General features: G+C 49.8%; 1 protein-coding gene across 1 annotated transcript in view; it reads left to right on the top strand.

The window, feature by feature from the left end:
- Positions 1 to 1254: 1254 nt before the first annotated feature.
- KIF3C (kinesin family member 3C) overlaps positions 1255 to 20687 on the top strand; it is a 36004-nt gene continuing 16571 nt past the window's right edge. The window contains exons 1-2 of the mRNA XM_040224473.1: positions 1255 to 3411; positions 20196 to 20297. Of these exons, the coding sequence (XP_040080407.1) occupies positions 1873 to 3411; positions 20196 to 20297 (1641 nt within the window). The 5' untranslated portion in view covers positions 1255 to 1872. The remainder of the gene's footprint in view (positions 3412 to 20195; positions 20298 to 20687) is intronic.

Raw genomic sequence — 20687 nt, forward strand, 5'->3', positions numbered from 1 at the left:
AACTGCAGCATGCCAGGCCTCCCTGTGCCTCACCACCTCCCAGAGTTTGCCCAAGTTCATGTCCATTGCATCAGGGATGCCATACAGACATCTCATCCTCTGATGCCCTCTTTTCCTTCTGCCCTCAATCTTTTCCAGCATCAGGGCCTTTTCCAATGAGTCAGCTGTTTGCATCAGGTGACCAAACTACTGGAGCTTCAGCATCAGTCCTTCCAATGAGTATTCAGGATTGATTTCCTTGGAGACTGACTGGTTTGAACTCCTTTTTGTCCAAAGGACTCTTAGGAGTCGTCCCCAGCACCACAGTTCTTTGGTGCTCTGCCTTCTTTATGGTCCAGCTCTCACAAACAAATGTGACCACTGGGAAGACCATAGCCTTGACTATACAGACATTTGTTGGCAGAGTGATGTCTCTGCTTTTCTGTTCAAAGGAATGAATGTCTAGAACACAGATTCTCTATAGGAGAGTAGCTGGAAGTGAGGCTGGGAAGTGGCAGGCAGAAGATGGAGAGGCTTTTATACAATATGGAAGGCTGGTGTTGGAGGAGGAGAGGGGACCAGAGTGCATGTGCAGAAAGGATGCTAAGAGAGAATCATCTGAATGTGGTTCCAAGAGAGAGAAAAGGAAGGCCAGAAGTAAACCAGGGCAGGGAGAGGAAAAGACAGTCAAGAAGAATTTCTGCGTTAGAATGCCTGGCAACACCCTGAAAGGGAGGGGGGTGACATGTAGGGGTCTGGAGGCAGAAAGGCAGGAGCAGGAGAGAGAGAGAGAGAGAGGATGCTGGCTGTGGAGGAAACAGGTGTGGGCAGTGGATACCCCGCATCCTCCAGCAGCTAGGCTGCAACCTCAACAGTCACTCCGGAGGCTGCAGGCCAGAGAGGGAGGGGCCTCTCGGACTGGAGAAGTCATTAGCAACCTGCCAGAACCGGGTTAACAAAGGCAGGACTACAACTCCCAGCATGCCCCGCCCCAGTGGGGTGACGGCGGGCGGTGGCTGCGCTGCACCCGTCTGGTGGGTGCAGGACCTGGGTCGGCACCGGAGCCTGTCATTCCGGAGGGGGGCGGTCTGCGTGGCGGGGGGGCGGTGCGGGCGGGCGATGCACCCGGGTCCCCAGCGCACTGGCCGCGCCGGGCTCGCGTCTCCCGCCCCGCGGCCCCGCCCCTTGCCCCACCCCAGCCGGGCGGTTTAGCTGGGGCCGCAGAGCGGCGGCAACATCACTCTCGCCGCGGCTGCTCCGCCCCATCCCCTTCTGTTTTTCTCTCTCATTCTCCGGTGGCGACGGCGGGGAAGGCGGAGGCAGAGGCTGCAGCAGCCGCGCTGGCTGCAATGAATGATCCCCCAGCTGGGGGAGAGGACTCCAGGTGAGCCTCTGCCCTTGGGAGGGCCGGGACCCCCGGCCCCCCCAGAACCTGCAGCACCCTTCCCCCCATCCCCCGCCATGGATCTCTAGAGGAGGAGGAGGAGGACGACGAGAAGACAGCTCTGCCGCCCACCCCCATCCCATTTTCCTCTTCCTTTATCTCATTGTTGCCGTCGCTGTTTACGGCAGCGCTCCCTCTGCCCCAGCATGGGGCGGGCTCTGGGTACTGCCGTTCGGCAGGCGCTGCTCCCGCGGCTGCCCGGCGATTCTGCCTAATTCTCCCTCCGCAGCCGGTGCAGCGAGGACCGGAGAGCGGTGGAGGCCCGGACTGCAGTAGCGGCGGGGCCAGCTCCCAGCATCTCCACCCTAGGAGGCTGCATGCGGATTGAAGAACGGTGCCTGGGGGCTGGGCCGGCCCCGCTGATCCCGACCTAGGGAGGACAGCAGGACTAACCAGGCTGCGGAGGGGTTCCGGGGGTGGGGGGTGTGCAGGAAGGACAGAGCAGCAAGATGGCCAGTAAAACCAAGGCCAGCGAGGCCCTGAAGGTGGTGGCCCGGTGCCGCCCCCTCAGCCGGAAGGAGGAGGCTGCTGGTCACGAGCAGATCCTGACCATGGACGTGAAACTAGGCCAGGTGACCCTGCGGAACCCCCGCGCTGCCCTGGGGGAGCTGCCCAAGACCTTCACCTTCGATGCCGTGTATGATGCCAGCTCCAAGCAGGCAGACTTGTATGATGAAACCGTGAGGCCCCTGGTAGACTCGGTGCTTCAAGGTTTTAACGGCACCGTCTTTGCCTATGGACAGACAGGCACGGGCAAGACCTACACCATGCAGGGGACCTGGGTGGAGCCCGAGCTCCGCGGGGTCATCCCCAATGCCTTTGAGCATATCTTCACCCACATCTCGCGCTCCCAGAACCAGCAGTACTTGGTCCGGGCCTCCTACCTGGAGATCTACCAGGAGGAGATTCGAGACCTGCTCTCCAAGGAGCCCGGCAAGAGGCTGGAGCTGAAGGAGAACCCTGAGACAGGCGTCTACATCAAGGACCTGTCCTCCTTCGTCACCAAGAATGTCAAGGAGATAGAGCACGTGATGAACTTGGGGAACCAGACCCGGGCAGTGGGCAGCACACACATGAATGAGGTCAGCTCCCGCTCCCATGCCATCTTCGTCATCACCGTGGAGTGCAGTGAGCGTGGCTCCGACGGCCAGGACCACATCCGTGTGGGCAAGCTCAACCTGGTGGACTTGGCTGGTAGCGAGAGGCAGAACAAAGCAGGCCCCAACACCACTGGAGGGACCGCCACACAGCCCACTGGTGGTGGCGGTGGTGGAGGGGGTGGTGGCAGTGGTGGAGAGAGGCCGAAGGAAGCCTCCAAAATCAACCTGTCGCTGTCCGCCCTGGGCAACGTGATCGCTGCTCTCTCGGGTAACAGGAGCACCCACATCCCCTACCGGGACTCCAAGCTGACCCGGTTGCTCCAGGACTCTCTGGGGGGAAATGCCAAGACCATCATGGTGGCCACCCTGGGGCCAGCCTCTCACAGCTACGACGAGAGCCTCTCCACCCTGCGCTTCGCCAACCGGGCCAAGAACATCAAAAACAAGCCCCGGGTGAACGAGGACCCCAAGGACACACTTCTGCGGGAATTCCAGGAGGAGATCGCCCGCCTGAAGGCCCAGCTGGAGAAGAAGGGGATGCTGGGAAAGCGACTCCGCAGGAAGAGCAGCCGCAGGAAGAAGGCCGTGTCAGCCCCAGCCGGGTACCCGGAGGGACCGGTGATCGAGGCCTGGGTAGCCGAAGAGGAGGATGACAACAACAACAACCACCGCCCGCCCCAGCCCATCCTGGAGACAGCCTTGGACAAGAACATGGAGAATTACCTGCAGGAGCAGAAGGAGCGGCTAGAGGAAGAGAAGGCGGCCATCCAGGACGACCGCAGTCTGGTGAGCGAGGAGAAGCAGAAGTTGCTGGAGGAGAAGGAGAAGATGCTGGAAGACCTGCGGCGGGAGCAGGAAGCCACAGAGCTGCTCGCCGCCAAGTACAAGGTAAGAGTCCCCAAGGGAGCAAGGGCTCTCCAGAGGCCCCCAGAGGGATCTGGGCTGGCAGGCTTTGCTTTGAGGATCTGCGATCTGGCCTGAAGCAAAGTGTCCTGCCCTGCTGCCAAGTGCTCCCCTGGAGAAGCCAGGCAAATTTCTGCGGCTCTGGGCTGCCAGGCAGAGCTGCTGAGGAGCACCTAAAAGGAAACAGACTCACACACAGAGCAAAAGCAGGCAGGCAGTCTCTCAAGCCAGTGAGCTTGGGCTGGCCTGACCTGCAGCCTGGCAGTCTCTGTTGGTGGCCCCCAGAACCGGTCAGGTCCATGGACAGCCAGGCAGGCGCTGAGCCTCATTTAGGTGTGGGTTCTCACTCTTGCTTAGCTGCCTCCCTTGTGATGGCCTCCCTTTGCAGCACCATCAGACCTCACGCTGCTTTAATACCTGACATTTGGATAACACTTCACAGTTTCCATAACTGTGTACATGCTCTCATTTGATCCTTATGGTAGCTATCCGGGGTCCTGGTTGTTAAATCCCCATATTTACAGATGAGGGACTAAGGCTCAGAAAAGTAACATGAGGTTCCATCCTACAAAGTAGCAGAGCCAAGCTGGAACCAGTGGCCCTTTCAATTCTTGAATGGCAAGGTGGGACTATGAATGGGTTCTGCTCCCTGTGAAGGCAGTCCAGCAGTCCACAGGGCCTATTGCTTGGAATTTTAGGGAGAAGATCATGCTGAGGGTAGGAGAGCACCTCCGGCTCTACACTGGAAACCTGGAGTCTAGGGCTAGATGTACTATAGCTCATTGAGTGACCCTATGTTTATTGTGTCTTCCTTTCCTCAACCCTCAGTTTCCCCTTTTTGTAAAATAGAGGGTTGGCCTGGGTGATCTCTGAGGTTCTTCTAATCTGAGCAGCAAACCAGCTAGCTCCTAGTAAGACCCAATTCCCCATTACCCTGAGAGACCTCAGGGCCTCAGCATTCCCGCAGCCCCAGGGATACCTCCAGGCCTCAGTGGAGCTAAGCTGCAGAGGTCCCCCTGCCTGGCTGGCCACCGACCTGTTAAATTTTGTTGTCACAGATGCCAGGAGTCCCTGTCCCAGGCGTTTCAGGTCCATAGGGTCTTTAACTGAGGATTGGAGGAAGGGTGCAGGGAACCATGAGCTGATGTCTTGCTGGGGAGAGCAAAACACTATCGTCTCTTAGTCCCTCTCAGGAGTGTGGGCTGGGGCTCAGGGAAGCACCGCCTGGGAGGGAGCGTGGCAGCAGCTGGAGGAGGGACAGTTGAGCTGTACACCATTGTCTGTGTTATGAGAATGTGCTGCTGCACCCAGGGGGTTCTGGCCTTGCTTCTTTAATATTTAATTCACCACCAGGAGCTCAGCAAGGGTTATGCTGAGCCACTTTCTCAAAGAAAGGATCAGGGGCCTGGCACATTTGGGGCCCTCCTGGAAGAAGCAGGATGTGAAAGGCAGGAAAGTTAGACTCAGCTCTTCAGGAGAAAAGAAATCTGGGCAGTCTAGTGCTTTCCACCGGGAAATCTTACAGGGGTGGTGTGTCATCAGTTTCATCACCAAGAGCCTCACCACTACCCATTGCTCTCCACCTCCACCCATCCTTAAAGCCAGGGGGCAAAAGAGGCTAAAAGGGTGCTCTTTGCCCCCGAGGAAATGGGTAGAAGGGTTAGAGCGAAGGCTCCACTGGAATCCTTTCCACTGGGAACAATGGATCTCCCACTGCTGCCTACTCCCTGGCTCTCTCCATAAAATTCTTGGAGCACAGATAATGGGGCAGTCAAGAGATCAGTGGCCAGTGGCAGAATTTTTGCAGTAGAGGCATAGCCCACTGAATCCCCCTTCTTACAACTGCCAGAGGCCTTGGGAAACTGAGGCCCAGACTCACCTAGGGCCACACAGGTGAGTTAAGGAGAGCCAGACTCTATACTTGGTCTAGCTTCTTTCTATTACACTAGAGTCCTGCTGTTGTTACTTTGCTACTCGATAATCAGAGTAATTCATTTTTATGTAACTCTTATATTTTGATCTCATGGCATCCTCGCAGCTATCTCCAGAGATGAATATTACTATTTCCATTTGACAGTGATGAAAGCCAAGGCTGCTGACAGTCTCAGTGACCTGGATTGATAGGTGGCAAAGTCAGGACTGGAACCCAGGTCTGTGCTGTGCTGTTTCCAAGTCTTCACAAATCCCTCCATGTGTGCTGTCTGTGTGACTCGTGACGAAGGCCTTTGCCTCTCTAGGCCTTGGGTTTCCATTTGCCTAATGAGGGGAAGTCTGACGCAGCTCCTTGGGGACTGGGTGACATGGTCATTATGAGCCAGGTTTTTGGATATAAGCAAAGGGGGAGGGGTGTCTGGGAAATTCCAGGAGAGGAATGATTCCACATCCTGTGACTTCTTGTCACACCCAGCCCAGGACCAACAGCAGCCAGCAAGCCCAGAACAGAGCCTGGACAGAGGACCCCAGGTTCCCTAAGGCACTGCTGGTTCAGAGTTGGTTGTTTGAAGGATGGAGGAAACAATTTGAGGGATCCACTCAACAATTTGATCCCTTGAGGGATCCACTGGGTAATGAGGGGAGGAGCATGGCAGAGGTCCTCCCAGGCCTGCCTGGTTCACAGGGTTGTGCTGAAGATGAAGTGAGATCATTAGTGTGAGGGTATTTGAAATAAATGGAGGGCGTTAACAGCCACTGGGTGGCTTCTGTCTGCCAAGCAAGGGTCCAGTGATCTCCAGGACTGACATCTTTATTTCTGGCTTAAGGTTTTCTTCCCCTGCCATCTTAGCTGCCTTGCCTGCAGCTGTGGGAGCAGAGCCAGGCGAGAAGGATCTAGGAGCCCTCAGAAGGCAGGAGCTCGGATCCCTCCTGGAAATGAGTTTCTGCTCCCCATGTTCGACACACTCCAGCTCCTGCTTTCTGAGATACGACATCAGCTCCCCTTCTCATCCCCCCCTCCCCAATTCCCTTCTTCCAGTTCACACTGCCTCTGGGGGTAGTTGAGCAGTAGCTGATGTGACCCAGTGCCCTCATTCATTCTCTCTGACTCATCTTACAGTCTGTCTCACCCATTTTTCCTGCCCGCCACCTCTAGGGTCCCCATTCCCTTTGTTCTCTCCTCACTGTGTACAAACACAGTGCCTATCTCCTAGGAGTCTCCTTTCATCTCCTCTCATATTTACCTTGAGCCTTAGGGGGTTCGAGGTGTGCAAACGTGTGAGGGTTGGTGATTGTCATCAGCGCCCTGTTTCTGGGTAGTCATTAGCCATCCACACTTCCACCGTGTCTCCAGGATGCTTGAGTGCGTACTAGACCCGAGAGGTAGGGGGAGTTGGTCAAGCCACAGGCCAGACCCACGACTGAGGTTACGGCTCTGCACAACAGCAATTCCAGGGTCTGTGCACAGTGCAGTCTCACTACCTTGAGAAAATGCAATGTGTGTGGGTGGATCGAGAGAAAGCCCACTTTCCTTGTGCAAGGAACATGTTTTAATGACTGTTTTCATTTTGAGCTTAATTTTTTGAGGGCTTGGACTAGATGATTTCTAAAGCTTTGGTTCTAGATCTTTAGAGGGAAAGAAGGGTGTGTAGGGGAGGCAAGGGCTGCAGATGATACAAAATGCAGACTCGAAATGAAGAGAGGACTGGAAGCGGTAGAAAGAACACACTGCTTGTTGATCCCCACGTAAGTAGGTCTGGAGGGGGTGGGGGGAGGGGGCTGCTTGGCTAGAGCCCAACTCTCTCTGTAGTGGGTATGGGAAAGAGACCCTGCAGAAGCTGCCCCTGAAGCCAGAGGGATGAGGTCACTACAGAGAGTACAGACTGCTTGAATTTTCATTGTCTGTCTGTCAGTCCCTCTTCTTCCTCCCACTTCTCAGCATTGGGGTTCACCATAAATAGTTTGCAAGAGAAGGAGTCTGACGCTTGAGAAACAACAGTAATAGCAAGAATCATGCCATTTATGTAGCACTTGGCATGTGCCAAGCCCTATACCATATATTGTATCCAGATTATCTCATGTAACCTCACAGACACCTTCCAAGAAGGTGTTATTACTGTTTCCATTTTGTACTTGAGACAACCCAGATTTTGTGACTTGCCCAAGGCCTCGTGGTATGTATATGGCAAATCTAATTAGGTCCAGGTCAGTTTGACACAAACTCTGATCCTCTCTTGTGCTTAAAGAATTATGAATACTGGGACTGGTTGCTGGGGAGGTAGTGAAAAATGACAGCAGTGGGTGTAAATGTGTTGAATTTGAGGTGACAGAGTCCAGTGAAAAGCGGGAGATGGAGAAGGCGAGGTTTTTTTTTTTTTATGATTTTTTCGTTATGGATCATTTTTTTAAAGTCTTCATTGAATTTTTTTTTAGAATATTGCTTCTGTTTTATGTTTTGGTTTTTTGGCCACAAGGCATATGGGAATCCTAGCTCCCGGACCAGGAATCAAACCCACACCCCCTTCATTGGAAGGCGGAGTCTTAACTACTGGACCGCCAGGGAGGTCCCAACAGGGGAGTTTAAAAACAAGCACAAGACTGGAAATGGAGTTGAGGGGTCATCTGTAGAAGAGGGCTCAAATGAGACCCTTGGCCCTCTGTTCTTGACCCTCCCTCCCTTAATGTAAGTGACTCCCAAATCAAGATCTCCTGTCTGGGTCTTTGCTGACCTTTTTTTGTAGAATGCTGCATTCAGAGGTGATGTCAGAGTCAGGCAGGCCTGATTTACCAGTTCTGAGACCTCAGTTTCCTCATCTATAAAGTGGGATAATAATAGTACCTATGTCACTGTGCTCTTGAGAAGGTGACAGTCAACATTAAAGCATTTTGCACAATTCCTGCCATGTAAGCGTTCATAAATAACAACTTCATTACTGTTATCTTCAGTTACCTAATGGATGTCTTCACTTGGCCATCTTTCTGATATGTTAAACACATCACATTTTGGTTTGGCATTCAAGACCTACCAGAGCCTGGTTATCTCTCTCCAATGTCACCTACCTAAGAAAGCGATAGGAGAACTTAACAGCCAACTCCTCTACCCCATACTTTGAACTTAGGATGTTTCTCACTGCCCTTCTGCTGATTGTACTGTTTTTATATCCCAGGTTGTCCTAGTAACCAGGGAGTGGGAATTACGGCAGCAGGTTAAACTCAGTGTAAAGAGCTTCTTAATAGTTAGGATTGATTTGCTTCAAGAGATAATGTCTCCAATCCCTGGAAGTGTCCAAGGAGAAGCTGAACATCACAGTTGCTCTAAAGGGATTCAAAAGCCAGAAAAGTCATTGAACTAGGTGATCTTTAAAGTTCCCTCCTCTTCAAAGTCCTTTATTGTTAAAAGTAGCATTTTTTTAAGCAAAATATAGAGTGTTCAGTTCATCTTTTTGAAAATTAAGGTGATAAGATTTAAATGTTAATGTATGAATTCAACCAATAATGGAAGATATTTTCAGCTTTCTATCATGACTGGTTAGAGAAAGACAATGAAAAGAAGAAAATGGGAGGAAAGACAGGAAAGAAATAGAGAGGAAAGACAAATGGAGTCAGAGTTGGGGAGAAAGATGGAGAGAGAGAGAGAGTGGGTGAAGAGATGGACAACAGAATTTCTGGGGAGAAGAAAGCCCAATTGGGAGAGAAAGTGCTTTAGAGGACAGCATGAAGTAGTATTGTTCCACTGGCATGATCTTGAGGTTAGTCTCCAAACAGGGGTGTGTCCAGTCTCTAAAGAATCCCCAATAATCCAGGGAGCACCTATGTTCCCAAAGCTGGTCTGGTTCCTTCCCCATGTCCCCAGGGACACTAGCCCCATGCCAGACCCTCTGAGATTTATAGGGCCAGGAGATCAGGGAACTGTGTACACTGCCCTCCCCACCCCCTACCACTGCCACCACCCATTCCAGCTGAGTCCTCTGTGATCCTTGAGAGAAGCAAGTAACCAGAGCTCCAGGCTGGGTCTGGCATCTAGGTCAGAGTCCATGGCTTCTTGGCACCACTGAGAGCAGTGACTTACATTCCTTCCTGTCCCTGGCGGTGTGATCAGTTAACAGAATTGCCGTGAGCTGGGAGCATTTTGTAATATAAAGATCTGACCTGCAGGAAGTATGTAAGACATTTCCATCAGAGGTTCTGGGATTCAAGTTATGTTGGGACTCAGCAGGCCTTTTGGTCCAGTCTTAGGTTTCTCTTTCTGTGTGTTGACTAGAGGAGTGTATTATCATATTGCCCTTAGTCATCTCCAGCCCCCAGACAGCACAAGATTGGATGAAGTGGCTATGATAATGTTCTTATTGTGCTCTGAGGACTAGGAGGAAGGGCCTGGAATTCAGCAGGAGAAGGGCACGCCCTCCCATCTGTGCCCTGCCAGTCTGCTGCTCCTGGCCAGTCAGGGGGCACTTCTGGGGCTGACTGTGCCTGACAGCTGCTGAATCAGGTAGCCTGAGTAGATAAGAAATGGTCTCACTTCCACCCAGTCTAACCCTTCAGCCATGACAAGTCTGCGTAAGGCGGATTCCAGTGCTCTGAGCTTGTAGGGTCCCTGCACTGGGGGGTTGGTGTATATCTAGAATTTTGAATATCCTGAGAAATTCCTGGGCATTAAATCCTGGTCAGATCCAAGACTTACTTTCTAGTTGTCTCCCTTTGCTCTCAGATATACTCAGCTTCCCTTGTAGCTCAGTTGGTAAAGAATCTGCCTGCAGTGCAGGAGACCCGGGTTCAATCCCTGGGTTGGGAAGATCCCCTGGAGAAGGAAATGGCAACCCACTCCAGTATCCTTGCCTGGAAAATCTCATGGACAGAGGAACCTGGTGGATTGCAGTCCATGGGGTCGCAAAGAGTGGGGCACGACTGAGCGACTAACACACACACATACTCAACTGAGGGGTACCAGGCCCTGGGCTGAACTGTGTCTGTAGTGGTAAGGAATGGACCTGCAGGCTTTCTCTTTCTTCAAGTGAGCCAGCAGAATAATAACAACAATTGGAATAATAACAGTAGCCACCATTTCTTTAGTGCATGCTTAATGTCAAGTATGGGCTGCCTGGGTTGCTCAGTGGTAAAGAATCCACCTACCAATGTGGAAACACAGGAGACATGGGTTCGATCCCTAAGTCAGGAAGATCCCCTGGAGAAGGAAATGGCAACCCAGTTCAGTATTCTTGCCTGGAAAGTTCCATGGACAGAAGAGGCAGGCAGGCTGCAATCCAGGGGGTCTCAAAGAGTCAATCATGACTGAGCATGCGTGCACAATGTCTAGTACTCACTGTATTCTCGAGTTGTTTTATTTAGTCCTCACAATAGCACCATGAAATAGTAGTGTTTTAATCTCCACGTGACAAATGAGGATACTAAGGCACAGTGAACAGTCCGAGGTCACATGCTTATGAATGTTAGCCAGGAATATGAACCGATACCTGCTTGATTCCAAAGCCCACGATCTTCCCTCCACCCTGTATCACCAACTCAGAAAGGGGGCTTCATGCCAGATCCCTGGCTTATAGACCCCAGTGGGAGCTCTTGTCTGCTGAGATGCTTAACTCATCTCTGTCCTTACACATGATGCAAACCCCAGCCTCAGACCTCCGTCTGGGGCCGTTCATTCGTATAATCAACAAATCTTGAACACTATGGCCAAGAATATAAATCAATAGGTAGGGTTAACTTTGTCTTTAAATTGTTTAAATTTCTGGAATGAATCAGAGGAACTCATTAATAATGGTTATCTCTTGGGATTTTATTAATAATAGGAAGGAGGCTTTTTTCACTTTTTTTTATTTTTTTTTAAAATTTTAACAGCAAGCATATAGGGCTTCCCTTGTGGCTCAGTTGGTAAAGAATCCTCCTGCAATGCAGGAGACCCTAGTTTGATTCCTAGGTCAGGAAGATCTGCTGAAGAAGGGATAGGCTACCTACTCCAGTATTCTTGGGCTTCCCTTGTGGCTTAGCTGGTAAAGAACCTGCCTGCAGTGTGAGAGACCTGGGTTTGATCCCTGAGTTAGGAAGATCCCCTGGAGAAGGGAAAGGCTACCCACTCCAGTATTCTTGCCTAGAGAACTCCATGGACTGTATAGTCCATGGGCTCAAAGAGTCGAGTGAGTGACTTTCACTTTCACTATATTACTTTGTTAAAAACAAATCTAGAATTTTTAAGGGAGAAAAATATGTAAAAGAAATGTGTTAACACATGGTTGGAAGATTGGCTTAAATGAATAATTGAGGGAGACCCAGGGTCGAGAATAATTCTTAATGGTACTCAGTTTTTGGTAATCCTGTGACTCGGACAAGTCAGTTCCCCTTCTGGTTCTGTAAGAAACGATCAATCAATGATTCCTTGCTTTCTGCACTATTTGCTGATTCACGGTGGAAGTAGCAGGTCAGGAGCCCAGGTTTAGAAACCAGCCTGGATGAGGAACAGTAAGGGCTGGAAAGGAATGACCAAGCATTGCCTGGAAGTTGGAGGGTGAATGACCCAGGGTCTGTAAACTACGGAGTCTACACTTTATGCATCCTTAGGTCTCATCCAGTTCTGACATTGTATTAATAGCGTTCTTTTGTCTGGCTGGGTTTTCTTCCCCAGTGCTGGAGAGAAACCCTTTAGGACAATGCAAATAAGTGAATGAAGTAGAGGAGAAAGACAAAGTTAAGGACCAGATCTGAAGTGATCATGCTTTTCCTGCTCAAGCAGATGAGCTGATTTTTTTCTTCCTGTTTTTGTCCAAGGTGGACTGAAGCGTTTCTGGGCATTCGTATCTTGTCCAGTGCAAGACTGGAAGTGGAATCCAGCTCATCTCATTCTCTGGCCAATATGTTTCCTGATCTCTAATAGTTCCTTCTTTTTTTGGCTGCATTGGGTGTTTGTTGCATGAGGGCTTTCTCCAGTTGCAGTGAGCAGGGGCTACTCTTTGTTGAGGTGTGAGGGCTTCTCATGGAGGTGTCTTCTCTTGTTATGAAGCAAGGGCTCTAGGCCCATGGACTTCAGTAGCTGTGGTGCTCAGGCTTAGTTGCTCTACAACATATGGAATCTTTCTGGACCAGGGATTGAACCCATGTCCCCTGCATTAGCAAGTGGATTCTTATCCACTGTACCACCAGGAAAGTCCTAATTTTTCTTTCTTCTGGATGAGAAAATTACTAGCATGTAGTGTTTTGAGGCATCCAAGGAGACCCAAGGCAGGAACTCAGACTCAGTTTCCTGATTTATGTTCCTGAGGGCAGAGAATCACTGAAAATAGCATTCTTCTTCCCCTCGCCATTGTTTCTTTCATTTCTTCTTCCCTTACTGCTGGTTCCTCAAGATCTATAACCAGAGGCCACAAAAGGAGAAACAGGTTTGTGGCTGTAGGCGTGGCTGTATTCCCTAAGAGGTGGGACCCAGGACTGCTGCACTGGTTGTTTGTTCTGTGCGATGAGTGGTGGATAGGTGTCAGGTACTGCAACAGGAATTAACCTCTGACATTTGATTGTACATTATCATTTACTAGGTATTTCTTCGCCTGTTATCCAGCTCACCATTCTTACCAAAGCCTGCAAGGTTAGTGAATATTTGCCCCATTTTACAGATGAGAAAAACAGAACTCCAAGAGCTAATGCCTTAGATTTCTTAGCAAATAGGATGGCAGAGTGTGTGCCAGGATTCATGTTCTCTGATCGACAGGCCTGGTGCTCTTTGTTTCTTTCCACTATGGAACTTGTGAGGTGGCCCTTCCTGTGAGCATTCGGGCTTCACCCTCTCTCAGGGACCCTAGTGATACTGATGCCCTCCCCACAAGCACACACTTAAGAGCCCTATCCCACTCATCTCAGAGGCCCCCATAAGAACCTCACACAGGCAGAAGCATCTTCAGCAGAACCCCGCCTGTTTCATCTGGAAGAGAAAGAAATGGTGCCCTGAGCTTTCCAGATGATTCCTGAGTTGGCAAAGGTGCAAAGACCAAATGCTGCTTTCCCCCAAGGCACTTTCCTGCCCAAATCCAGGAGAAAACTATGGCACAAGGACTTGGAATCAGGAGGCTGGTGTTTAAATACTACTTCTGCCATTTACTGTCTCCATAACCGTAATCTAGTCACCTCACCTGTCTGAGGATGGGATCATATTCATTATCTCATGAAGTTCTTGTGATGATTAAATAGGATGATAAATGCAAAAAGGACCCAACCCAGGCATATGGCAAATGGCAGCCAGGATTCCTGTCTCTTGCAGAATGTCATAGGTTAGCTGGCAGTCACAAGGCAGAGCCTGTTTGGCTTCTCTGTAAAATCATACTTGATGGTATCTCCTCAGAAGGTGGCTGGCTGCACCTGGCTGTCTCCTTGCTGGTTTTCCAGACCAGCATTTAATGAGCACTGGGCCTCCTTTCTACTCCTGATTTTGCACTTCAGTTGCTCCTGGGATGGGAAGAGGGCAGCTTCTGAACATCCCAGGCTGTATCTGCAGGCTGGCCTGGTCCCTGTGGTGATCTCGGCTATTAACTGGGAGAATTTTGCAGGAACTAATAATGCCTGTGGCAGGTGACTTGTTATGTAAGTGAATATTGAAACACTCCAGTCAGTAACATTTGGGTAACAAAACACGCGTTACTATGTCTCCGGTGAGTAAGTTGCTAATTGTCATAGCAGCTGACCTGCCTCTAATACCCTAAGCAGAGGCCCTAATCCAATTGGGAAATTATTTGGAAAGTGTGTAGTCAGTACAGGAATGGACACACATGTGCGTGTGTGTGCTGTCACTTCACTTGTGTCCCACTCTTTGCAACCCCGTGGACGGCAGCCCACCAGGCTCCTCTGTCCATGGGGTTGTCCTGGCAAGAATACTGGAGTGGGTTGCCAGTTCCTCCTCCACGGCATCTTCCCGGCCTAGGGATTGAACCCGCGGCTCCTGCATTGGCAGGCAGATTCTTTTATCACTAGCACCACCTGGGAAGCCTCAACAGATATACATACCAACTCCTTAATTATGAGTTCTAGACTTAGAAGTCTTCATCTCTGGGCCTCAGTTTCCTCTTCTATGAAGCACAGGGCATTGGGGTTGATGATTCCCTGAGGTCACCTTAATTGTCTGGTGATTTATTCCCCTCTCACAAAAGTCAGACCATGTCCTTGCAACTCCCTGCCCTGTTTTCCGCCCCCACAGCTTCTGCTGGCCTTTTAGTTACACTGGACATATTCAGAACCAGTAGAACCAAACCCAGCCCTGTCTACAGGCTCCACCCACCTGGACTCTTTTTTCCTGAGAAATCGCAAAGGCAGCATTAACTGGGGCAGCTAAGAGCTCTGGGGAACTTTTCTTGGGAACTGGAAACCCCATATTCTGCTTTGTACCCTTCCAGCCTGAAGTGGGCCTAGGGATTTGAGACATCCTTGTCCCCTGCCCTCCTTAGGTGATAAAGGCAGAGATCTCTGAGGAAAAGGAGGAGATGGTTACTGGTATCCTCAGAAAAATGAGAAAAGCAAAGAAGAAAAAAACCACCAGAAAACTGTTTCGAAGCAAAGAACCAAAGTCACGTATGACATGTCTCAGAGCATGGGGGTGATGCAGGCAGTGATGGACTGAGGCTGGGGAGAAGAGGGAGCCCAGACTCTGCACCTGGATTGGGGCCCACCCCCAGGTTTTTGTGCCAGGACCAGCCCCCTTTTCTAGCACAAGACAAGTTCTATCAGGCTGGCTTGAGTGACAGTGTAGGCTGGGCCAGTGGACAAGACTTGGCATGAAACCAATAAGGCACATTCGGCTGTCATTCAGACCATGTCTGTGCTGGGTCCTGGCGGGTCAGGCAGAGACGTGTAGGAGCAGTGGACGAATGGAACAGGGTGATACGGGCAGTCAGGCATCTCCCAGAAATTCTCTGCCTGGAGCCCAGGCCCTGGCCAGAGGGAAAAACCCTGAAACAGAGTTCCAAGGAGGAGGCCTAACACGAAGTCAGATGAGCAAGAACCAAGACAGAAACCAATCCTGGGCACCATGGCATGGGGGTGGCAGTGGGAGGAGCCATGGGACTTGGTGGCCCTGGTAGCCTTGACTGATGCATCAGATTCCAGGCCTGATGGGCAGCTTAAAGTCTGCCTGTGTCCAACTTCTTGAGCTGGGTATGGGTAGCCGGAGAAGGTGGGGGCTGAATAAACAAAGAATTGTTTTGAGTCAGGTCCATCTCCTCACTTTAAAATCACCAAAACACAAAAAAGCAAGCATAAAAGAGCATGTTGGAAAAGGGGAGAGCAAACCTTTGCAAGCCTACCACAGAGGTACAGAGAATATAAATAGGAGACTCAATTTTATATCTATTATTTTTTTTAATTTTATATCTATTATTAAGCCAGATTTAAAATCATGATAATACTTCATGACTATGAATAAAAGTGTTTCTATTATTTATTACCGGCAGTGGTTTTAAGTGGTAAAACTGTTAGAAAGGTAACTTGACAGTATGTTCTAAGATATACAAAATGTTTATAACTTTTTGTCCACTTCTGTAATTTCCTTCTAAGAAAATCATCTAAAAGATAAAAAATTGGGAATTTTCTGGCAGTCCAGTGGTTAGGATTCCATACTCTCACTGCTGTGACCCAGGTTCAACTCCTGGTCAGGGAACTAAAAGCCTATAAGCCGAGCAGCATGTCCAAAAAAATTATATGCATAAGAGTGTTTATTGTAAACATTAACCAGCCAAACAAAATTTCTTATAATGGGGTTTATATTCTAAATTATCCACTCTAAATATTATGACTCCTCTGTCCATGGAATTCTCTAGGCAAGAATACTGGAGTAGGTAGCCATTCCCTTTATCAGGGGATCTTTCTGACCCAGGTATTGAACCGGAATCTCCTGTATTGCGGGCGAATTCTTTACTGTCTTAGCCACCAGGGAAGCTCAAATATTATGCAATCATTAAAGTAACAGAAAATTCTTTTGTTTTAAAATTTCTGTTGGAGAATAGTTGATTTACAATGTTGTGTTAGTTCAGGAAATTCTTGAGCTATTTGATAGTGTGGAAATAGCAAGATATAAACTTATATTTCGGAGAAGGCAATGGCAACTCACTCCAGTATTCTTGCCTGGAGAAGCCCAGGGACAGAAGAGCATGGTGGGCTGCCGTCTATGGGGTCGCACAGAGTCGGACACGACTGAAACAGCAGCAGCAAACTTATATTTATCCTATGTCTATAGATATGAAAAATGATGTGTGCGTACGGAAAAATCTGGGGTAAAAAGCTAATATATATGATGAAGAATATGTGAATTTTTTTCCAGTTTGTTATTTCTGTGCTTATTTTGACATTAGTGAAATTTCTTTTCTGAAAGCAGAGAAAGACAATAAAAGGTTAAAAATATGTCCCCAGAATCCCTTGATGAACTGTGACTTATTCAATCCAGTACTCTTGAGATATCACATTCCATAAATATATTATCTTCTGTAAAGAAGAACTTCCCTTTGTCCTAAAAATTCAAGGTATAAGCTCTTATTCTCCCTACCAGAGGTTGATTAGAAAAGCCCAGACGTTTGCTTTTCACACCTTTTGATGGTATAGTTTCCAGGTCCATTCTCTTAGGCTTTCTCTGTCTTTGCCATCTAAAGTGTCCTTTTTTTTTTTAAGCCCTTGCATGGTTTTAGCCGCCCTTTTCTGAATCTTCTCTCTCCTTCAAGTCCCCAGAGATGCAGTGAGAGAACTATACACAGTACTCCAGATTCAGCTGCATCATGGTTTTATATTAGGGTAGAATGGTTTTTGTTTTGTTTCCAAAAAAGCCTTGGTGATGGTACCTGGCCAGATACTATTGGCTTTTTTAGCTGTGGCAGCATATTAAGCCAATGTATTCTGGGAACCATAGAGAATTACTCCTCGCTTTTCCTCTTTTTGTGGTTTATAACTGACTGCTCACAGCTATCATTTAATGAAGATTTAGGATTACTTTTTTCCCCAATGTAAAACTAACTGAAGCTCATCTGCCATTTTTTGGTCCTTTCACATGGCCTAGAAATTCTCCTGCTCTTTCCCACCTGCAGGGATTTGGGGGCATCTGTGAAGTTGGCATTTCACCCTGTGCACCCTTTCTTGCATGATTTCTGACATTTGAACATTTTTCCACCTGGAGAGATGCCTGTTTGTTTCCTTCCCCTCCTTCCCCTCCCCTTTCTCTGTTCCCTCTCCCCCTCCCCCATGGAGTAACTGCTGATGGAGGACCGTGCCAGGAGCATTTTAACCTCTTAAGTTCTGGCCATTGGCTTCCTCGTGGACTGGAATAATCTATTCTGTCCCTGAGGGAACTCTTGTAGAGTAGTCAGACATGATTCCTCTTGCTGGAAAATGCTGCTTTTCTATTAGCAGGTTCTGTTTCCTAAAACACTGCACAGTGTGGTAGGAAGAGCCTGGGCTTGGGAATCAAGCAGACTTGGGTCTGGAGTCTCCGTTTATATGCAGCAGCCATGGTGTGACCTTGGATGGATTACTTAACCTCCCTGAGCTTTCATCAGAAAAATGATGGTGCTTATAGTTTGTCCCTGAAGCATGTCACACAAGTTACTGGAGGGGGTCTCAGATGCTGATTCACTAGGCCTGTGGAGGGCCAGGGATTCTGCATTTCAAACAAGTTCTCAGATAATGCTGGTTCTGAGGACTGCAGAAAGCAGTGATTCTCCAATTTGATTGTACCCCAAAATTCTCTGGGAACCTTTAAAATCCACCGATGCCTGGACCTCACCACCTCCCTGCTGCTGCTGCTGCTGCTGCTAAGTCGCTTCAGTCGTGTCCGACCCTGTGCGACCCCATAGACGGCAGCCCACCAGGCTCCCCCCTTCCCTGGTATTCTCTAGGCAAGAACACTGGAGTGGGTTGCCATTTCCTTCTCCAGTGCATGAAAGTGAAAAGTGAAAGTGAGGACGCTCAGTTGTGTCCAACTCTTAGCGACCCCATGGACTGCAGCCTACCAGGCTTCTCCATCCATGTGGTTTTCCAGGCAAGAGTACTGGAGTGGGATGCCATTGCCTTCTCCCCACCACCTCCCTACCCTCCTCCATTTCCAGTTTAACTGGTGGTAGGGTATAGTCTGGGATTTCCCTGGTGGCTCAGACTGTAAAGAAACTACCTGCAATGCAGGAGACCCAGGTTTGATCACTGAGTTGGGAAGATCCCCTGAAGTAGGAAATAGCAACTCACTCCAGTATTCTTGCCTGGAGAATTCCATGGACAGAAGAGCCTGGAGGGCTACAGTCCACAGGGTCACAAAGAGTCAGTTGGATATGACTGAGCGACTAACACTTTCAGGGTGTAGTCTGGGCATTAAGCCTTTTAAAAGCTCCCTAGAGAAAAATAAAATAAAAGCTCCCTATGTGATTCTAATGTACACCAAAATCTTGAGATCCATTGCTTAAAGGGTTATGAGCAGAAATAAGTGTGAGAGACACCTGGCACATAGCAGGCACGGAGAAAAGAATTGTTTTCTTCCTCTTGATTCCTTGCCCTGTGCTTCTCTCTCCACCCTCATCCGCAGTCTTTAAATCAGGTAGAAAAAAGCAGGGCATCAGCTGTGGCCCTGTGCCTCCCTCACTCGAATCTTCTCTAGAGCATCTGGTTTGGGAGAAGCCCCACCTCTGACCCCCTCCAGAAGCCACCTTCAACTCCTGTCCTGCTCTGTCATCCATGATGTATGGGATACAGGGACCCCCTGCTCCCCTCTTCTGCCAGCACTCCCTGCTTTGAGAGCCCTCAGTCGGTCAGCAACTTCCACTGGGAAGAATTCCAGTGGGGAGGCAGCCAGTTTCTTTTGGTGGCTCAAGGTGATTTCAACCTTCCAGGAGGCCTGGGATGAAATCAGAGAACAGCTGGGCAGCACCCTCAGACTAGCAACAGTGAAAATGCATTTTATGTAGTCACAACTGGCACAATTTATCCATGGCTGTTATTCTTTAAGCTTCAGATTCAGTGAGCACATACACAACGTCTGTGCCAAGCACCAGGTGAGGGGCTGCACATCACACAGGGCTCAGTGGGGAGACTGGTTCACCTCTTTATTAACCAGCTGCATGACCTGAAGCCAGCTGCTCTCAGCTTCCTTCCTTGTTGACTGAGGTCTCTCTGGGGGTAAAGTTGGAGGCACTTGGCCAGTAACGCTCAACGGATGTCTGCTGGCTGTCTTTCTCAGAGCAGGGGTGGCCCCAGGGTTACAGATGTGAGAGATGAAGGGTAATTGGGCTGAGACCTTGCAGTGAATGGGTGGAGCTCGTCTTTCTGGCCATCTCCAAACGCCGGCTGCTTCTGGGGCCCCAAATGCCCTTCAGTGCTGGGGAGTCTTCTCCCTGTGTCTTTTCTTCTGTTTTCCAGCTGAAGAGCAGACCCCTTCCTGCTGCCTGAATGAGAGCCCCCTTCCTGAGTCAGGAGCCAGTTAGCTAAAGGGCCAGGCTGCCCAGAGACTGTATCCTGCATCTCCCTGCTTCCTGAACACCAGCTTGTCCTGGTTGCCAGGGTTAGATCGCCGCCCGCATTCCCTTCCCCGGGCATGATGAACCAGCCTTCCATCCGTGTCCAAAGCAAACAGATCAGGTGCCCTGTATTCTCTGAGGGCTTCCCTGCCTTGTCTCACCTAATGGTCTTGCTAACAATGGGAGCCTTGTGCTAGGGCCCACGAGGCTAGAGGGGAAAACTTCACTTCACCAAGAAGTGAGGGTCATGAGCCCCCATCTGGGACATATCTTCTGTTCCCACCCTGAAGGGCAGGGAAGCCAAACCTCTCAAGCTGGGGCTGCTCTGGCCCTTTGAAAACCCATCTCTTCACCCCTCTGTGTCCCCAGGCCATGGAGAGCAAGCTGCTCATCGGGGGCAGGAACATCATGGATCACACCAACGAGCAGCAGAAGATGCTCGAACTAAAGAGGCAGGAGATTGCCGAGCAGGTGGGGCTGGGGGCTTCAGGTCCCTGGGGGGGTGCATGGCCTTCAGGTCAGGTCTGGGGGGCTGAGGGCAGTGAGTCATCATGAACTCAGGGTCCCTGGAATTACAGGGCTGAGAACCTAACGCTCTGCATCCTGTGGGTCCACCCGCCCAGGTGCTGGCTCTCCATGATATCAGCTTCGACAGGGCACCTGGTCCTAATTCTCAAACCTTCCACAAAGGTGTGAGTTCTTCACCAACTGTTTCCGAAAGCATCAAGAACCACAGTTTGTTGGTCTTACCCATCAGCTGTGATACTACACAGGAAAGGCTGAGACAGCTGAAAAGCCAGTACTTGGGCATCAGTGGATGTGGTCGACACCCCTGGAAGCCCCAGCGGTTAGGAGCGGGGT

Source organism: Oryx dammah, unplaced genomic scaffold, assembly GCF_014754425.2.
Source record: "Oryx dammah isolate SB20612 unplaced genomic scaffold, SCBI_Odam_1.1 HiC_scaffold_25, whole genome shotgun sequence".
NCBI lineage: Eukaryota > Metazoa > Chordata > Mammalia > Artiodactyla > Bovidae > Oryx > Oryx dammah.